Source organism: Penicillium riverlandense (assembly GCF_028828495.1).
Source record: "Penicillium riverlandense strain IBT 135883 chromosome Unknown utg000007l_segment0_segment0, whole genome shotgun sequence".
NCBI lineage: Eukaryota > Fungi > Ascomycota > Eurotiomycetes > Eurotiales > Aspergillaceae > Penicillium > Penicillium riverlandense.
Genome location: NW_026643198.1, coordinates 1,892,506 through 1,911,786, shown reverse-complemented (window position 1 = coordinate 1,911,786; position 19,281 = coordinate 1,892,506). Strand labels below are relative to the sequence as shown.

The window sequence follows — 19,281 nt, the reverse complement described above, 5'->3', positions numbered from 1 at the left end:
GAGCAGAACTGGAGAGATAGAGACGCTCTGCCTGCGGCCGATGAGGTAGATTAATTAATTCGAGAGCTGGAGCGCCGGCCAGAGGACGATCACCGCATGGGAAATAGCAGCTCAGAAGCAGCGCAAGTCAGAGAGAGGGAGGAAAAGCTTCTTTTTTCAGTGCCCGCCAGCTTTGCGGCCGATGTGATGAGGGAGCGGAGACGGAGCTCACCCATCACAGGAAAAGTCGACATGGTCTAGGAACATGCCCGCTGCCGGAGGCTGCAGGCGAGGATACATCCTGGACGAATCACGGGCAATGTTGCAGCGCAGGCGTTGCCAATCGGCGCCTAAACTGAGTTGCACGGTGGAGGAGGGGTGATGAGACATGTAATTGGCAGATGGCGGTGGTGACGGATGTGACAGACCGTGCATCACTAGCGGTTATGAACATGAATATCATTGCCGGCTAAGTACAGGATTATTATGTAAGAGGGAGAGACTATGGGGGAATAACTATGAACTAAAATGAAACGAAATGAAAGTATTGATCTGAGGAGGAGTAGGAAATATTAGAGACATAGGAAAGTATAGACAAATTAGTTGTCGCGCCCGAACCCTCTCTCCGTCACCCGTACAGCTCATCGTAAGACGGCACCATCCCCTGCTGCGCCACCAATTCAGGTTCCTGTTGCCTTGGACGGGTGATCTGCTTTCGATCCGGGCGCAAAGGCTGTGCCACAACGTGTCCAAACCGAGGCGTCTGCGGCGGCATAGACGGCGCCGATACAGATGAAGCCGCGGTGTAGCTCGTATGCCTGGAACTAGCCGTGACCGATGCAACAGTAGAATGCTCGGTTCGACAGCTCTGGAGGCTGCATCGCCGCATGCGCGAGGTTACTGACAATGGAGGAGATCTGGATAGGTGGGAGGCGTAGCTGTCACGGTCTCCCCGAGTAGATGAATACTCGTGGTCTCTGGTCGGTGCATCGAGTGTATCACGTTCTTCGTCCTCATCCTCTTCTTCGTCTTCCTCAGAACAGGATACCTCATCGAAGTCTGTATTCTCGTGGGTAGAGCTCATTTCGTGTCCATTCCAGCCAACACCCAAGCCGCGGAAGGATGGCTTGTGGCCATTGCGATGGCGCTGCCGCACTCTTTCATCGAAATGTCCCGTTGGTATGGCAGAGTCTCCATGGAGAGGAAATCCACTTGGCTCAGACGACGGCACAGATTTCATCGGAGCATGCCCCCGAGGAGCAGTGGTCTGGCTGTTGGGAGGAGGGGCATCTGGTGAAGAGTTGGCGGCGAATCCAGCGGGCTGGTTCCACTGATTCCAGGATCCCTCGGTGGGATAGCTAATAGCAACGTCGCCCCATCGTGAATGTAATTCAGACGATAGTCTGCGCTTTCTTTTGATCTTTTTAAAGAAGGCTGCCATTTTATGGAACAGGTTGAACATAGAAAGGGCCCGGACAGAATAGGAGACAAGTCAAATAAACTTGGAGGACAGTTTCTGTCCGGGGCCGTGCTCATGACAATCGGATCAAAGATTCTCGCTGAGTTGGACGGAGTCAATAAACAGCGGGATTGAAAAAGGGATGCGAGAGAGCAGGTGGTTCGCCTGCACGGTTTGAAGTTATATCAACAGGACAGATGGCCATCGACGCGCACTGATCAACCGCATATCTGCAGGAAGACCAAGAGGAGAGAAGATCTTCTGAAGTAAATGCGTCTTCGCCAGGTCAGTGTTGGTATCCAACATTTGCCTGTGAAGAGGTGGGAGAAGGCCAAGTCTCGGGAAGACGCCCGGCACGTTGGATCAACCCCTCTGACGGAGACCTAGGATGCGCCACTTGGGGGTGAAGACGTCGGTCTGGAGGTGACCTTGCTTTTGAGGGGCGACAAGAACTAACCACAGTCACGACAAGTGGACAAGTCAAGGAGCTAAGCGGGCCGCCGGGCGTGGGAGGTGTAATGTTGGAACGCATTTGCAGGCAAGAGGAGGAGAGTGAGTGGATGTGAGGGCCCCTCTGAGCAGACCCCTGTCCTTCTTGGAATACCGGAAAGCCTGTTACAAAATGCGGCGCAGTCAACTTTTGCCTGACAGATCTGACGCGAGCCAGGGATTGTTGTACGTTGGTCGTACATCGAATGCATCCGTCGCCTTGGCATGGCGCTTGTTCGGGCGATCACTGCTATCAACGGATGCACCGGAGCTAAGCAGTGATCTAGAGTCCGGTGGTTCTTCCCAGGCGAGGAGGATGCAACAGCAGCTCGGATGACCGACAGGGTAGAAGGTTGGGGGCCAGTCTCGCGGTGAGAGGCTCCTTCAGAGGTTCCGGCCCCCAGCGAGAAGAGGGAAAAACTGACAGGGATAAAAAGAGGGGTTCGGTGGAGACTAGGATATGAACAAAGAGACTGTCGCACTCATCCATGTCCGCCGCCCCGATCCCTGCAGCGAGGGTGGGCAGACCCTCCGTGGGAGCTCAGGGAGTGGCATTGGCCAACTGGGCCCAAAAGAAAAACAGATAGCTTCATCGTATCTGGTTCTCTCTTTTTTGTGTCAATGGAAGCCTCGAGAGCAAGGACCCTGAGATCTTGGAACCAACAAGGTTGATCGTCCCGCCCGAGGGAGGCGGCTGGGCCCGCCATTCATGAGCGCTGATAGGCGCCGGGACGACCCGAAAAGGATGTTCGAGCAGTCACTGAGGGAAGCAGCACAAACCGTGAGGAGACGGCTCGGTGACGATGCAGGTCCGCCCACAATCACAATATTCGCGTAGAGAGATGTGGAGCTTTTTGCAAAATATTACACCACAACGCTTGGTGACGGTAAATTGGGCGCCGAAAATGGCTCGCTTGGACGCCATATCCGTATCGTTTAGGCGCTGAGGTCCAGTTATGATAGGACACTGATGGGGAGTCAGCTTCCACATTGCGATCAGGCAATTGACCAGTCTATATCAGTATGTTCCTCGAGCGTTTGAAGACATGCATTCTCCGATGGAGGCGGTGATCCTTGTCGTGGACCTCTGACTAGTTAAGGGCAATAGACTGGCGGTTGTTGAAGTAGGATGTTATAATTTATCGCATTTACTTTGGGTTGAGTACGCTAGTTAACTATTACAACATCACCAATTCTTTACGTCGCCGGCTGTTCAACCCAGAGAATGAAACCTGACACGATCCCTCATAGTCCAAAAGCTAGAAACCCTACTACGCTTGCCAAGATAGCCCCCAACAAGGCCACGTTCCAATCTCTCGACAGCCCACTCGATGGACCCGATACACGTCCGTTCGACGTGGAGATAGGAATTTTCTCGAGATAGGTAGCAGAGTACGGAGAAGACGGGGATGTCTTGAAAAGAGCGCAGCACTGTGAGCAAATGCAGAGGCGACGTCCGGAGGTTCGGTGCTTTGTTCCGCGTAGAAGGCCCAACAGTTGATGTCGCGGTAAGCGTACAAGTCAGTGTGCTTTTGGTGGTGGTGTGGTCGGCGGCCCCGAAGGGGACGACGTCGACGGCCCTGAAATAGGCCCAGCAAGACCTAATGGATGAATTAGTCAAATGCGCGAACTAATACGGCTTCGATTCACCAGTAGTAAGTTGTACTATGGGTCCACCATCTGGGCTCATATTGTAATTAGACCTCGACGTGTGATAGTGTTCGTCTCGATCACAGCTATGGAACTGCTCTCGGTCATAGCTATGCTAATGGTACTGCTCTCTTCCACCACCAGCTCACTCGAACATCCCGGTGACGGGCAGCACTCGTCGGTACCGCAAATATAGCCAGCATCGCACTCCGTCCGAGGGTGCGCAGGTACCATCTCCACAGCATATCCATTCCCCAGGACACGTACTTCCCCCTACGCAGCAGGTTGAGCCAGGTTCAACGCAAGTATCATAGCGGCCGCAGCAGCCGCTGCCAGTTGGACCGCACTGCGCGGGGTTATCGTCGCAATTTGCATACCCTGAGGAGCATTCGTAGTCATATCTGCGATGAAGACCAAAGAGATTGGAAGTTTAGAGGGAGCCAGGAATAGCGAGATCCAGGCTCGCGTTTCACTGCTGTTGGGGTATGATTCCTAGGACCTCTTCGGCAGCGAAGAGTGCAGAGGAGAGAAACAAAAGCAGGAAAATACCCGCTCTTTTCGTTCCGTTGGCAATCATAACTGGAAAGGACTAAAAGGCCTGACAACTCAATGGTTAACCAGGACACATGGAGTAAGGTGAGAATCATCCTTTTTGACAGCTTCCCTGCTCCGAGAGACCGCGACCACTCCGATGCCACAGATGTCAATAGTATGGAGTAGTACCACAAAGAAGATCGACGTCCAAGGCCGGAGGCTTGTAGCAAGTGCATATCGCTTACTTTGGGCTTTGGGACTGCGCCCCTCGCTTGGAAGATCAGTGATCCGTATTCCTTTCGAAAAAGATTAGTGAAGAGATATTTCAATACGAAAATAAAAGCTCAACTTCATCCCGTATTTGGGTTCGGTCATTCACAGCCACGCTCGTATTCCGTCCCGCTTGCCAACACTCGAAGTGCATGTTGACAACTCCCTGTTATCATTTGATGTGCAAGAGAGCTATTACGAATTAGCCGAGGAACATCTTCGATTTTTTATAAGCACCAAGCCTGTCAGAATGGTGGCCTTTTTTCCAATATTTCTTTCCTACTCTGATCTGTGGTTAACCCTCGCCCTTGTTGCCCTTTGGCGGATTTCCCTCTGCCTCATCCCAACGGTCAATATGGATATGGAAGCGAGCAGGCTGGAGGACGAATTTAGAGGTGTCCTCCAGAACAGGGGATTCGGAAAGTTGATGGTGTATGTTGTGAAGGCTCTCAAGGTCTCAGCCGGCGCTGAGTGGAGCGTGAGCGAATCCGACTGCTGGCTGCCACATCAAGAGGCCGAAGCGAAAGGTTTTGTGCGGCCAATCCACGCATCATTCGGTAATTATTATCTAAGCCATATTAAAGAGTTAAACTAAAGAGGCAGCTAACCAGTATAAAGAGCTATACAAGCAGAAAAAGTACATGAAGAATTGGTCCCCACTTGGGCAGCATCGGTCCCCTACCTCGGAGGATTTCGTCTTACTCGACCCTGAAGGTGAACCTGAATTTGAGAACATCAATCCTGGGACGGTTACTGTCGAAGGATATGGGATCGAATGCTGGGATTTTGAAGATCATAAGACTAAGGAGATGAAGATTTATGTCAACCACTCTAGACTCCCAGTCCTCCCCGCCAAGAAGGTCCTGCGCCGTTTGGATGAACTCTCCCACAGAGACAACGCTGTGTTTGGATCAAACAAAGTAAAAGAAGAACTGGACCTCCGGGAGATGGTCGGCAACACTTAGTGAGTCTGGCGTTGGGCAATTTGACGTCACGCGCTTTAGCCTGTGGTGGTGGTGACCGGCTGACAGATATTAACATATAGCATGATTGACGAGGACAAAAACCGATGGGTTGGCGAGCTTTACGGCCTTCTCAACCGCACCGATGTCTTTACAGACTTTTCACAACTTTCAAGCATCGGCTCCCACGTTTTATCGTCCAGCGACAGGGTCATTGGCCTCTGGAATTTCTTGCGGCAGGTGATCGTAGCGAAAGAGCTAGCAATGCGACTACAGACCATTGAGACTGCTGACAATTACGCCGGCTTCACATGGCGCACCCTGTCCTCGCTTATTGTGTCCGATCTTTGGCTGAGGCATGTCGATATGGCGATTGTGGACACGAGTGTTGACCTACACGGTATAGAAATCCCGGGCAAAATCGCGAAAGCCGAGGCTGAAAGGTTCAACGAAATGGGAGACCAGGCCATGAGCCACCGAAAGTACCAAGAGGCATTCGATGCTTATGGTCAGGCTATCAATGTAGATCTAAGGAGCGCCATTTATCGCTGCAAGCGGTCAGATGCGTCCCTAGCACAAGGAAACTACCCCGAGGCCGAGGAAGATGCTCATATTGCTACGTTGCTAGACCCTAAATATTTGAAAGCCTGGTCAAGCCTAGGACTCGCGCTGCTGAAGCAGGGCCTCAGTCGTCGTGCGGAGACAGTCCACAAGAAAGCTCTTGAGGTTGCTGATGGGGATGCTGCCCCAGCAATTCTCCAGAGACTGGCTGATGCCAGGTCTCATACCCAGCAGACCATGTCTTATATTAACGAGGAACGAAGTCTGGAGCAAAAACACCGCCTGCAATCGGAATTCTTCGCCCAAGACTTTGAAACTCAGCGCAAAGAAGTCGAATGGCACTCGCGCATTCATCAACAACAGATGGAGGGCCTGTTGACTTTCGCTCAGCGGCTGAAATGGCCGTACCTCGACGAGACTCAAGCTTACGCGAAGCAGGTCTACTCCAGCTTCCGTGATAGCGGGTCTATCAATATCCACATGTGGGACTGGTTGTTTGGCCTCGTATTTCCGGGCAAGTGGTTCGCTTTAAAGATTATGGCCGCCCTAGTTCAATGCACGCCAAGCATCAGTGATAACTTGGGCGCCGCTCCGTTTTATGAATGCGGCCTCGCACTTCAAGATAGGTCCTACTTGCGGAGTAGGACAGTCCTTGCTCGCGTGCTAGGTTGCTTGCCGGGTGTGGTATCTCTTTGTGGCTGGATAGGGCCGTGTCCAGCTCTGATATTCGAGGAACCCGTGGATGAGAGCAAGCCACGGTACGTTCGGATCAAAGCACTAGTTAATTCGCCACTTGAGTCCAACCCGACTTTCAAAGGCATCGCATTAGTTGGACCATCCGTACAGGAGGCGAGACTGATGCAGAAGCAGCCCTGGGAAACGCTAGAGGGCTTCGTCAACGATATCAAAGATCCCGGAAAGTGGACGTCGCCCGCCCCTCCCGCTCGTGACCATTGTTCCTACAGGCTAAGAGAGGTCCGGGTCAGCAAGCTGCCAGCAGATGCCAACGTCGGCGGCGTAGATCGGTTGGACGCAGAGAGCCAGGCTGAATATCGAGCTAGCCTCTTATTTGAATTTAACAACAGCCATCTCCTCATCACTTACACGTTGTTCACCAATCCGATCTTTGTGACACTTCCACCCTGCCGATCACAAGCCCTTCATGGTACTCGTCCAGGTTTGCATGGATTCCACGAGAGGGAACTCCCGCTATTCGAGGGGAAAATATGGTCCATCGGGGAGCTGAAGGATCACACGCCCGGCGAAGGGTTTGGAGGAGTTTCGGTTATCAATGCGACTGGGGAAGGCGCGGAGGTAATTGCAAGAGCTTGGTGCTCGGAGAGAGGAAGAAACGCAACTATCCGTCGTCCAGGCGGGCCTTGTTTTGCCTGTGCTCTTCGTGCAACAAACAATAGTGGACTTAGGATTGGGGTTCTGATCTGGGTTGGGTGAATTGACACTGCTGATACATCATTTGCAAGATTTATTTTTGCAGGGATTTTTATTGCGCACTTCAGGTTGAGATTAATTCTTTTAAATGCTGCCACCGATGTCTGTCACACATATCGAGCTATTTTAGTGTCTCGCTTTAGTCCGAGTACCTCCTAAACGTAGCTAATCCGTCTCTTCCAGAGATTACATCAGCCGGATTTGTTAAGATGTAACTGAGTTCTAAGCGCTAGACACGTCGAGTATTAATAGCGAACTACCTAACCTTTGCCCTAAGTCGGTACTCGGGGCCGCCGTGATCATCCGTGAATGGTAACGGAAACTTTCCCTCTTCAAGGCGCACAGTAAATGTCTTCGGTCGAAATGCAGAGTCGGTGAAAGGATATTTGCCATCTTGAAACGTTTTGAGTAATATCCTCGCACGCTCCTCATCGCGGCGTGGTCGACGTTCTGTGAGGGTGATTTCGACGCTAAGTTGCGCTAAATGCTGAACGTTTCGACCGCGGGAAATATGAATCGTTTCTTTCAGAGCTTGAGGATTGAGAGCCTTCCAGTCAAACTCGTTCGCGACTGTAACGAACATTTCTCCGGCGTACCAGATCTATTTCATGCTTAGTGCTGAGAACGAAGTGGGACTTGACACGCTCACCTCTCCAGTGCCATCAGTTCGAAATCTGATGAAGCTCAAATTATGGTCGTAGAACCAGGGTCTGGCGGTGAGGATAGATAGAATTGATGGATTTGGGGTGACCATGGGTAATGCACAATTATGTTGGTGTTCGAGGTGGAATAGACGGTTATTGCGTGGTCTCAGAGCAGTACAGAGGCAGGGAAACCTAGATCTTTATTTTCGAGCCAAAAGGCCCTCTCCGCGATTCTTCTTTGGAGATGCGGCTCTCTGGACGAAGAGACCAAGGTTTTAACGGTGACGAACTCATAGCCCCAACTCAGGAGGGGATAGGACCAGAAGTGGCACAACCCCCCGATTGACCGAGTCGGTCCGTGCGTGACTACTGTCCATTCAGAGTGGAAAATGGCGGCATATCGCTACTTTGTGGTGAGATGGCTACAGAATTACCAATTGCTCAATAGCCTATATTTGAGGGCTGCTAACATTAGGGGTTTATGGAATGACAGAAATTTTTTCTGGAATTTCGAGTGAAACTTGTGGTGTATGCATAAGATGGGGAAAGGATTACCTGACGAGGTGATTGGAGTATCTTGAAGGACAAAAGCATGTTGTGAATTACGGGCATGTTAACTCGTTTTTGATTCTGTACGAGCAGCGGATTTACAAATTTGATGATATGGTTTGAATATATGATGGTTTACTAGACGATCTAAGCGAAGTGGAAAACTCAGCTCCTGCTTTGTAGAAAGTCCAATTTGGACGCCTCTCTCATTTAATTTAAAGGCAGTGATAACGCCAAATAATGCCGAAACCCCATAATGCCGCGCAATGACAGCCTAAGGAAAAAACAAGCCAAACCCTAGAACAACATAAGAAATTACTCATAAAGATCATCCATAGCCGGAACCATCGCTGTAGTCATCGGCTTCAATAAAGAAAACCTCTTCCGGTCCGTCACAACCTGCGGCGATGTTTTCCGTCTGGCCGGCAGCACATGGTGGTGTGGGCCAGTGGAGCTGTCTGAAGAGTCACCGCCAACACTTGAGCGTAGACTTCGACGATCATCCTCGATGTTCTTCTTGTAAGTCGTCGTTGGAAGATCGCGGTCGCTTCCTCGATCCTCCGGAGACTCCATGGTGGAGTTTCGCCATAAACGAGAACTGCGGTAGGAATTAACAGACTGGCTGTTAGAAGTGGTCGGAGCGAGCTGCTCAAGATATCGTCCGTTGGTGGGAATGTATTTAAATCGAGTAGAGTGTTGTTGCTGCTGCTGGTACTGAGTTGCATTCTCGATCGCCTCGGCTGTATAGTCCTGCTGGATCGGTTTATATGCAAATTCGGTTTTTTCAGGCTCCATTAGCTGAGATTGTCGCGCGGTCTGTGAGTCCCTTCTCAGGTGTTTGGGCCGTGAGGCGAGCCGGACAGACAGTCGACCTGGTCTCAAGGCCCCGAGGGCCAGCGAATTGCGCCGAGATGAGGAAGTCGTGTTGGTAGAGGATGCTGTAGGGTGTGACCTCTTGCCATCTTGGGGGTTATTGTTTATTATTTCTTTGTCATATGGACAACAATCAGGAACAAAACCCGGTCCATAGGACTGCTGTTCGCGCATACCTCGATGAGGATTATCGTATTGATTCCATGATCCCTCGGTAGGAACGGATATATCCACATCACCCCATCGAGGATGCAGAGGCTTGGGGTCCTCGGACTTTCGGAGGAAGGGAAGAGGGGCGCTGACGATTCCGGCCATGTTGGAGGTAGACGGGTGAATGTTGAGGGAGACTGACTGACTGCCTTCGAGTGGGGAATAGCGGACAAATTCAAACGGTCGCTGGGGAAATATAGGAAGAAAAGAAGGCCGCCTAGATAAATGTGGCTATGACGGCAGCACGTTGCTCAGCCTCCCGCTTGAGCAGGATCAACAAGGCTCCGCGCTTGGTGACCGGCCGCAGATCGTCCGATCCTCCCGTCGTCTGAGGAGTCAACGGGGTTTCTGCATGGACAGGTCATCCAACATCCACACCGGACTCGGCGTTGGATTGGACACCGGCGGAACCACACCGGACTCGGGTGTGAAGTGAAAGCAGGGGGGTCCTTCAGCCAATGACCAGGAGAGAACCCCGGCGAATAAGACGTGAGGGGAAGCGTGTAGGCAGGCAGAAAAGACAAAACAGGAGAAAGAGTGAATGGGTCCTCCGCTAAACTACCAGTCAAGGAGTTGAAACAAGCGATTTCCCCAGCGGGAGTATAGCAATGTCAAGCAAAACCAAGAGGATCCAGGGGCGGGAAAAGGTTGAAAGATATAGCATCTGACCCCGCGACATGAAACAACTTCATTTGTAGAGCTGCGGGTGATCTGAAGACGGTGGTGTCTGTTTGTAAGAGGGCGCGATGGATCGCCAATAGGATCGTGCATTGCCGCTGAGACGGTGCGACACGATCGGCACGGACCAGGGGTTTTGACAGGGGATCAGTGACGGTTTTGTTCCTTAATTAGTATCCAAGAGTAAAAATAGAAAGTAAATTAGCCCTTCACCTGCCGCCGTCACAGCCCCTGCGTCATGCCGCCGCGGCTGCAGCCAGCCCGCCCGGGCGATATTGACAGTTAATTAGGTTTATTTATAGAATGTTAAGGCTCCCACGGCGGAGAGGATGGTTGATACTTGTGACAAGAATGTGTCTAAATAATAATGAAAGAATATATTCCATACTTTAGGAAAGAACGAATTTCAGTCTAGGTACAGCAACAAACAGCCAGTCTGCCGGCAGCGCAGGCCCGCTACACCATTGAATGCCGGAGTCTAACAACCATACCCCATAGACCCTATACCGTACATAGTGAGAAACATCAAGACGTAAGGTCGGATGCCATTTCTACAGCGTTACATATACATCCCCAACTACCTCGAAAGGCAACTAGCGCACGGGGATGCCGCCCGCGAAGTAGTTTAGAGCCGCCGTCTCTCATTTAAACCCAGGAAGGCTGAGGGAAGCCGGTAGAAGCGGGTCCACTGGAGACAGGGAAAGGAGGAGAACCAGTAGGGGCACGAACGTTAAGAGCAGGGCGGGTAGGGGTCGCGCCGGAAGGAGTAGAGAGCTGGCGCTTGTTGAAAACACCGGACGGGGTAGGGGAGCCCGAAGGGGTGGAGAAGCCACCAGTCGGAGCAGGGAACTGGCGCTTGTTAAAGCCGTTGAATGTCGGTAGTCCAGAGGGAGGCTCGGGGAGCCCGCTGGGAGCAGGTCCGCTGGGGAAGGAGGAGGTGGGAACCCCCGAGGGCGCGGAGAAAGAGGGGATAGGGCCCTGGCGCTTGTTGAAGATTCCAGATGGAGTTGGGAGACCAGATGAGACGGAGAATCCACTAGAGGGCTCGGAGAACTGGCGCTTATCGAAGGGTCCGGGCGGCATAGGGAAGCCACCAGTCGGGAAGGGAGGCAGACCAGAAGAGCTGGAGAATCCGGTGGACGCAGGCCCAGAGGGAGTTGGGCTGGAAGGAATAGGGCCCTGGGAAGCAGGCAGGGCGAGGGCGCAGCCCATCAAGCCCATGAGGGTGAAGCCGGTGTACTTCATTGTTCGAAGGAGTGATAGTGTTATATACTTCGTGATATAAAAGGATTGAAAGTATGGGGAGATGTAGAAGAGACCACGATCGAACGATTGACGTGTAGATTGGTCTGATTGATATGATACTCCAGGCCAGAAAGAGAGGACGAAGAGCGCGTCTTTATAGGACTGCCAGTCCACCCATCAAACAACCATTGCTGGGAGATTCTGGGTCTTCTGAAGAGACTCCACCAGAGACACCTACTCCGGGATCGGTCAATGGCTTCAATGCGTCGCCTCTCAGCTCGGCGGTGGATATCGACAGGTCCATCCTGCAAGGCCCATCCAGACCAGGGGATCATCGATCTCCACTATACCGCGAGCAAAGTCTGGCAGGGACACCAGCAGGGACACCGGGGACTGCAGCCTACGGTCGCGGTGTTTTCTCCCGGCTGTCAATTGAGGACATCGGGACTGAAACAGGTAAAAACTGGTTCTTGTTCTTTGCAGTAGGTTGAATAAGGTAGGTATCGTCGTTCGGTTAGGGCGCGGGTACTGGTTACTGGTGTTGTAGTTAGGGTTACCAGAATCAATAGCCGCGACGATCATTTTCCGTGTATACAAAAAGTACCGAAGTGGCCTGAGGATCTTCATGATCAGTCAACTTTGCTCGTCGTGCATGCCCGATGTAGCTGAATCCCGCTGCTCATTTTTCCAGCGAGGAAATGGAGGTTCCGGCCGAGGCTGGGAATGTTGGCCCGGTGAGCTTGATCTCATTCCTGGATCGGCCGGGTGAATTCAATAGTTGGAGCTCAGTGATGAATAGTCTGCGATCTGAGGGATCTGGGTGAGCCTGTCCTCATGATGTCTCCCTCTTTTGCATCATAATCCATTGATCCCTGGATCGTCTTTCCCCGGGTTCGCCACCAAGGAGCTCGAAGGCGTGCGAGCTGACACAGATCGTGTATCGGGGGTTGGGCACGAGTGTCCCATGGGTCCCCCTGGGATCCTACAAGAGTGGACTCCGTGGAAAGCCCGGCACCGCGGTGGACAAAAGCCCACTGATTGATAAGAATGCGCCCAATAACCACGTCCTGATCGGCGCCGGGGACCGCCACTGACTCCATTTTGTTCACGCCGTTTCCACGCGAAGGTGAGCTATTACTTTTTCGCTTTCCTTGTTTTTCACTCTTCCCTTCACACGATCTTGTTCCGCGCGTGGTGCGGGAGCTTCCATTTCGTGTGTGCGTCTTCGTAAACGACGATGTCGGTCGTGGAAACGCTGGCCTTGGCGCTAGCTACTGGAATCGGCGGGCGTTTCACGAGCAGTTCCAGCCACAGCCGAGAGCGGGGTTCCACATGGTCGTCGTCAGGGCGGGGGGTCCTTGCAGGTCTAAGTTCGATCAAGCTGCTTTCTTAGTTACGTAGTTAGTGCTGGAGGTGGATCCCTGACATAACTGATGCGTCCGTCTCCTGAGAATATTGCCCAGTGGTTTTGCCGACCAGTACTATGTAGGAAAGAGACCTGATAACCAGCGGAGCCAGCGGAAATTGTAGTGCATCGAGATGGTATTGGTACATGGATCAACCTAGCTGCAAGTTTCATGGCATACAGATTCCCCCCAGCGGCAACGACTAGGTTGCGTAGCCCTATATGTACACGCGAGCCAACCATATAGGCGAGACCGCTATAGTTAGAGTAAACCACAGCAGTCAGCCACCCAAGGAGTTCTAGTAAACGCGATTTAATGCAAATATTCAAGTGGTCTGAGTGTAATGGGGTATCGAGAGCAGGAAAAAGGCCACACGGGTCGTTTCTGTCCGAGTGGCCTGCAATCTCCGTCTCAGAAAAACGATTGCTATATCCGTATCCCAATCGAGCGAGTGGCGGAACAGTTCTAAACAAAATTCTTGGCACAATGAAGTGAAGCCAACGTTTCACTGGCGAGGTTTACGCGTCAGGGACTCCGGGGAGCTTGGCAGAATTGTTGAAGTCATATTGAGCAAATGGCGGGAGGATGGTGGCATGGTCACAGAGAGGTCACGGTTCAAAGGCACATGGCCTTGTTTGGGGGAGTATCGAGGAACAGTCCCGGTGGTACTTTGGGACGACTGGGCCGAGAATGAAGATCGTCGGGACAGCACCGGACTGCGCGGGCCTTTGCCGTTTCCGAACGACGGCCCACCGTAGGCTGTTGAATCCCATGTGGCTCGATGGCTGTGCTGCCCAGGCCGCACGGTGAAGGAAGGCTCGAGCTCTTCGTCCTCGCTGTCGGATCCGACGGCGAATATCCCGCCGCCCGTCGACGCCGATGATCGACGGTGGAGGGCCTTCGGCAAGGCGGGCCAAAATGTCGGATCGTTCGGACGCCAGCGCGGAGTCTCTTCCAATGACACTGTGCTACGGGCCTTCTTCAGTCCATTGGTAGGACGGCTGCGTGACTGGCCTCTCGGGCGCCTTGTCCGCTCCAGTTCATGACTGTGCGATCCTCGGCGTCGTGCGCGGATGCGTCCTCGTCCGGCACTGCTGTCCTGTGAATCGGCCCGGAGTGAGCCTTGAATGCGCAGGTCGATCTGACTGGGACTGAAAGCCACGCGGGCCCGCATCTGCTGAATGGCGCTATCCAATGCAAGTTCAATGGCACAGTGATTCCGAATCCGGCTCAGCCGAGGCCAAGTTGCGCGTTCTCCACTGAGGCAGGCTTCAAGCATGAACTCCGTTGTCGGATTCTCCAGAAGACGCGGAAAATTGGACGATATCAGTTCAGGGTAGATGTTGATGTCACCGACGTATTTCTGTTTCATAATCGATGAAAACTTGGTCAATGAGTTAGGAAAAACACCGAGTTCTGAAAGGACGGTCATGCGGTGAAGCACTTCGTCCATGGCAAGGTACGTCATCGTATTGACCAAGCGAGGAATGGCAGACTGCGCCTCCTCTGCTGGATTCACAGGTCCACCATCTTTGGGGAGAAATGGCACGATGTGTGGGTTAACTTGAGACACAATGAAATGGTTGACATTGAACATCTCCGAAAGCCGGGTCATTGGCAAGTCTCCGTCCACGGACCCGTCAATGTACTGCTTGTGGAGGTCATTCCATGGGACGGGCATGCCTGTCAAGGGATCTTTGGCCATCAACGTATAAGGTCGAAACACCAACGGAACGGAGCACGACACGGCTCTGGGTGAACGGTCAGCGAACATTCTACACAAAATACAATGGCAAGACTTACACAGCGGACCAGATCAGCACGTTGGGTGCAGAAATGTAGTTCAGCAGCCTGGGCAGTTCGTACATGCCGGCACTCGATACGCAGATATTGAGAATTCGACGGGTCCGGTTGTATGCCTCTTGGAAGGTCATGTCGCCCAGCCAGGCCCGCATCGTATGGGCCAGATGGGAGATATCCAGGAACGACCCGACTTTCAAGAATCGTGCCGTCTTCTGGAAGATGTTTTCCTCGCGCCCTTGCTCATTAAAAACCGCCATGTTCCCGTGCGCGTAGGTTTCCAGAAGCCCTGGCAATTCGTCATCGGTCCGGGTACAAAAGACAGCACACACGATACTGCCCGCTGAAGCACCGGAGATGATGCGGGGGATCAGATTTGACTCGTAGAGAGCCTTGAGAACGCCAATATGGTTCATCCCAAAGGTGGCACCCCCGGAAAAGAGGAGCGCACTCCGCCCAAACGCCTGACGAGCTGCCAGCAGCTGATCCAAGATATACTTCAGCTCCAGCCTATCGCAGCGACCGTGCACCGACAAGTCCACCAGAGTCGAGATCGTCTCCAAGGCGGCGGTGATGTACCGGTCAATCAAGTCCTTCGTCCCGATATGGCTATGCCGGTAGAGCGATGCATGGCTCATATTCCCCAAGTCTCGACTCAGCGCCGTGCGCACGAGAAACAGCATCCGGCTCACATCGCAGCTAATGCGAGCCTCCTCCAGCTGTCGCAGCCGTTCCTGGACCAGCCGAGGTTGGTATTCGGCGCACTCGAATGTCTGCTTCCAGGCGATATTGTCTTCCAGCACATCCAGTTCTTTGGCGCAAGTACTCCATTCCTCGTACGACACGGCCTGCCGCCCAGAAAAAAAGAAAGGATTAGAAAAGGGTGACGTTGCATACTCGACTCAGCCCGCCAGGCACGACACTCACATGCTTCATCTTCAGGTAGAGAACTTGCTTGCGATCCTCCACCTCGGTCTTTTGTTGTCGCTGCTCTCGGGAGAGGCCATCACGGTAAGTGTGCAGAGTGTCTCCGGCCCAGGACCATGAGTCCCGCACGAGCGACGACACCGCGGGGATGGAGATGGCCTTGCGGAGCGATCGGCGCGGCGGCGCGGGCTGGGCGGGGGGCGCGCCATGGTGAGGGCGCGAATGGATTATTGGAGAGTTGCCCAACACCGACATGACAGACGAGGGCATTGAGCGCGAGCCATGAGTCTGTATTGTTGAAAATGTGGGATGTGGAAGTGGAAGGGGAAGGCAGGGGCAAGAAAGAAGAGTCGGTCTGCGGGAAAGACGTCACGAGGTCAACTACTTGGAATGAATCTATTTATTCGTGCCCGATCATCATCCATCTTCACATGTCCATTAACCACTCCCGCAGCACGTGTCGGGCTCGCGTCTCGACTCCTTTTTCTCGCCAGAAATGGCCTGCGCCTCCGATCTGCCGGTACTGAAACTGGCTGTGTGCCATGTGTGCCAGCTCGTCTGACCACCTCCGCAGTTTGCGGGCTGACGTAAAGGTGTCCGAATCGCCAAACAGAGCTAGACTGCGGTGCGTGCTCAGCTGGTCGGCCGGACGGGGACAGGCGATGTGTCTGCCCTGGGCTGATGTCACGCTCAGCGACAGGGTCGAGAACACCGTCAGCAACTGGCTGACAGGGGGCAGAAGAGGTGACACGAGGAGGTACGAGATCTGGGTGTTACCCGGACTGAGGGCCGGGACGTCGTCCAGACTGGAAGGGTGGGTGATTTGGAGGGTCTCGATCGAGCGTGTAGCAGCCGTCTTGGCCGTTTTGCCAATATCGCCGCGGGGTGATCCTGTCCTTGGATCGGACTGGAACAGATCGGTCATGGCATCCACGGTCGGAACGTGCGAGACGACCAGTGAGCCGTAAGAGTAGCCTCCCAGAATGAGTCGGACGCCGGGGGTTGCATCTTGGGGTGGTCTCTCCTTCGGAGCGAAAGCAGAGCGTAGCAGATGCAGATATTGTAACATGAACCCGTAGAAGGATACATAGTCCCCCAATTCAGGCCTGGCGGTCCAACTGGTCCGTCCCTCTGAGCCACCAGCGCCGCTATACCCAGCGTGATCAGTGGGATGAAGCTGGTCAGAAGAATAGATGTCCGTACCGGAAGTTAAAGGTGCCCACAACACAGCCCGTGTCCAACAGCTCGCCGCCCACAAAGCTCACCACTGGGTCATCGTAGCAACCTCCGAGTGGCCCGTACGGATGGGCGACGATGGCACCTGTGATGGATGCAGGGGGCGGTTCTATATGTTGCAGGGTGCGCGGGAGGTAGAGGCGGCATTCCAGTTTGCAGCCATCATAAATTGAGGGGATGGTAAAGGAGAAGGTCGGAGATGGGAGATCCATAGGTATAGATGCCGTGTCTCGTCCCCTCTCTTCTTGTGCTGCTGGAACAGTCGTTTCCATGCATGGGAAGATGTGCTGTGGTGGTGGAATGTGAGTGTCGGGATTCCCGCACCAACAAACCTTGAACCAACGGGCCTTGGATGATAACCATTCCACCAACGCTCGTCCTTGGACCTAGTTATTTCTGGGTTGTGTGAAAGATTTATTTTTGTACGAGTATTGACGACCTGAAAGTTATGGAATATCTAAATAGCACACGTATGGGCCACCGACCGAGGCAAAGACGATATATATATTGGCGATCAACACGACACTACAAGACTGACCCTAATGCTACAAGGCCGATTTCTATAAGGTCAAGGGCATTGTCTGGAAAGGTAATTCTTGATTGAGGATCTAGCCAGAAATGCAATGCGCTGAGGGTATATGTAGTTGTAGTCACGAAAACATAAAAAAAATTTACATGCAGGATAAACTCAAGATTCTGAGAGCAGCCACGACGGGTCCGGTTCGTCATCTTCCGACCGTGATTCGGTGTGAAGAGGCTCTTCATCCTTGAGCAAATCAGCTGGAGGATCAGCTTCATCATCCTCGGACCTGGATTCCGTACGATGAGGATCACGGTCCTTCAGTAAATCATCCGGGGCGCCAGGGTTGTCGACTCCCAGAGGATCAGGGGTCTCATCAAGCACGGAAGGGCTGCCCCGTTCTTGTTCTGAAGACTCAACTGGCGCATTTCCGCCAAGCGGGAGGTCAAATGCCTTGCGAAGCTTGCTCCGTGCCTGCCGCAGAGCCGTAAGTTCTGCCCCAACGCAGCAGATAATGAGATTCCAGCCCTTTTTCTCGGCAAGATTCATCACACGGTCGACAAAGTGCGTGGTTTTGGCCAGATCCCCCAGGATATTGTCAATCAGCTCGTTCCGGTACTTGGTCTTCTCGGCTTCGTCCAATTCAGCGTGCATGTCTATGCGCATGTAACGACGCATGCTGGTCCGCAAGCGTTTCTCAAACCCGGTCACCTCGGTGACGACCTCACTCCAGGCACTGCCCCCTTGCTGCAAGGCCATTATTTCCTTTTCAATATTCCGTGTTTTCCGTTCCAGGCCTGTCCATTCATTGCTGAAATATTCTTCCGCCATGGGAAGCGTGCGGCGTTTGGGTTGCAGCGAGTAGAATGGAATTTTGTTCTCGAATCCTTTCAAAGGTTCGCTGGGAGGGTGGGCTAGAAACTCTCGCATATCCGCTTGGAGCAGCGACAAGGACTCCGTGTAGGAAGACAGCTTAGCGTCGATCGAATTATTGATGCTCGAGATCTCGTCGACCATCTGCTTATGCTTGACTTTCATCTCGCACAATCTGGTCTCCAGTTCCTGAATGTCAGTCCCCAGGGTCTGGGCCTTCTCTTGCAGCCGTTTCGAGCGTTGGCTCTCTTCTTCGTTATGGATATCAGAGATGGCTTTTTCCAATCCATCTTTCTTCTGGTTGAACTCATCAATGTCGTCGAGCGCCCGTTCCGTAGAGAACAGGTGCTGCCTCAGGATGCGCCGCTCGTCCTCCTCCAGCTCCAACAACTTGTCGATGTGGCGAACGATTCCATCCCGGGCAATCTCAAGTGTCGTCTTAGCACGTCCACGGCGGGCACCTGGTATAGGAGCTAGCGGTATGGACGAGCTCGCTATAGAGGAAGCGGGTGTGAGGGTTCTTTCCTCCGTACTTTCTAGGTTGGGAGAAGGGGAATCGGGATCACTGGGATCGGGGGCGAGAAGAGCGCTAGATTGTGCATTAATCAGCCCCTGCAGCTGGCGATGGATGTCTCGCTGTTGGCGTTGAATGTGTTGCAGGGCGTCTCCATGGTGTGATGCTTCTGGGTCTATCATGTAGCTTTCTCTTCCAAACAGGCGCGACATCGTGGGCAGGATGCAGAGGTGCAATGTCGAGAATTGTCCTCCATCGGGGCACTCGACACTCTGGACGCATTTAATGTAGTTGTGTTGGTGCAGCTGATGCATCGGGTCAGGCGTCATCTCACGTGACCCGGTGAATCAGTCAGCTGCGGTTGACGTTGTCGCGCGCGCCTGGAAGCTTCTGCTCTTCCAGCTCCTGCTCTCTCCACAACCCATCCATTCGGTCCCATTCCTTCGATCACTC

General features: G+C 53.0%; 9 protein-coding genes across 9 annotated transcripts; 2 read left to right on the top strand and 7 right to left on the bottom strand.

Annotated features, from left to right (window-relative positions):
* Positions 1–607: 607 nt before the first annotated feature.
* Positions 608–1,420, bottom strand: N7474_008349 (uncharacterized protein; the record flags this gene model as incomplete). Its single annotated transcript, XM_057199759.1, has 1 exon — positions 608–1,420. One exon carries the CDS (start codon positions 1,418–1,420, stop codon positions 608–610), a length of 813 nt encoding a protein of 270 aa, XP_057050460.1.
* A 3,602-nt stretch (positions 1,421–5,022) lies between these two features.
* Positions 5,023–5,346, top strand: N7474_008348 (uncharacterized protein; the record flags this gene model as incomplete). The annotated part of the gene is made up of 1 exon (XM_057199758.1): positions 5,023–5,346. The coding sequence occupies one exon, from the start codon at positions 5,023–5,025 to the stop codon at positions 5,344–5,346; it is 324 nt and encodes a 107-aa protein (XP_057050459.1).
* Positions 5,347–5,427: 81 nt separating this feature from the next.
* N7474_008347 (tetratricopeptide repeat protein) lies at positions 5,428–7,356 on the top strand (the record flags this gene model as incomplete). Its single annotated transcript, XM_057199757.1, has 1 exon — positions 5,428–7,356. One exon carries the CDS (start codon positions 5,428–5,430, stop codon positions 7,354–7,356), a length of 1,929 nt encoding a protein of 642 aa, XP_057050458.1.
* A 253-nt stretch (positions 7,357–7,609) lies between these two features.
* N7474_008346 (uncharacterized protein) lies at positions 7,610–8,107 on the bottom strand (the record flags this gene model as incomplete). Its single annotated transcript, XM_057199756.1, has 2 exons — positions 7,610–7,954; positions 8,003–8,107. 2 exons carry the CDS (start codon positions 8,105–8,107, stop codon positions 7,610–7,612), a joined length of 450 nt encoding a protein of 149 aa, XP_057050457.1.
* A 754-nt stretch (positions 8,108–8,861) lies between these two features.
* Positions 8,862–9,734, bottom strand: N7474_008345 (uncharacterized protein; the record flags this gene model as incomplete). Its single annotated transcript, XM_057199755.1, has 1 exon — positions 8,862–9,734. One exon carries the CDS (start codon positions 9,732–9,734, stop codon positions 8,862–8,864), a length of 873 nt encoding a protein of 290 aa, XP_057050456.1.
* Positions 9,735–10,952: 1,218 nt separating this feature from the next.
* N7474_008344 (uncharacterized protein) lies at positions 10,953–11,552 on the bottom strand (the record flags this gene model as incomplete). Its single annotated transcript, XM_057199754.1, has 1 exon — positions 10,953–11,552. The coding sequence occupies one exon, from the start codon at positions 11,550–11,552 to the stop codon at positions 10,953–10,955; it is 600 nt and encodes a 199-aa protein (XP_057050455.1).
* A 1,170-nt stretch (positions 11,553–12,722) lies between these two features.
* On the bottom strand, positions 12,723–15,955 carry N7474_008343 (putative Patatin family phospholipase; the record flags this gene model as incomplete). Its single annotated transcript, XM_057199753.1, has 5 exons — positions 12,723–12,933; positions 13,139–13,256; positions 13,481–14,709; positions 14,762–15,606; positions 15,656–15,955. The coding sequence occupies 5 exons, from the start codon at positions 15,953–15,955 to the stop codon at positions 12,723–12,725; spliced, it is 2,703 nt and encodes a 900-aa protein (XP_057050454.1).
* A 157-nt stretch (positions 15,956–16,112) lies between these two features.
* On the bottom strand, positions 16,113–17,133 carry N7474_008342 (uncharacterized protein; the record flags this gene model as incomplete). The annotated part of the gene is made up of 2 exons (XM_057199752.1): positions 16,113–16,833; positions 16,889–17,133. The coding sequence occupies 2 exons, from the start codon at positions 17,131–17,133 to the stop codon at positions 16,113–16,115; spliced, it is 966 nt and encodes a 321-aa protein (XP_057050453.1).
* A 476-nt stretch (positions 17,134–17,609) lies between these two features.
* Positions 17,610–19,040, bottom strand: N7474_008341 (uncharacterized protein; the record flags this gene model as incomplete). Its single annotated transcript, XM_057199751.1, has 1 exon — positions 17,610–19,040. The coding sequence occupies one exon, from the start codon at positions 19,038–19,040 to the stop codon at positions 17,610–17,612; it is 1,431 nt and encodes a 476-aa protein (XP_057050452.1).
* Positions 19,041–19,281: the final 241 nt, after the last annotated feature.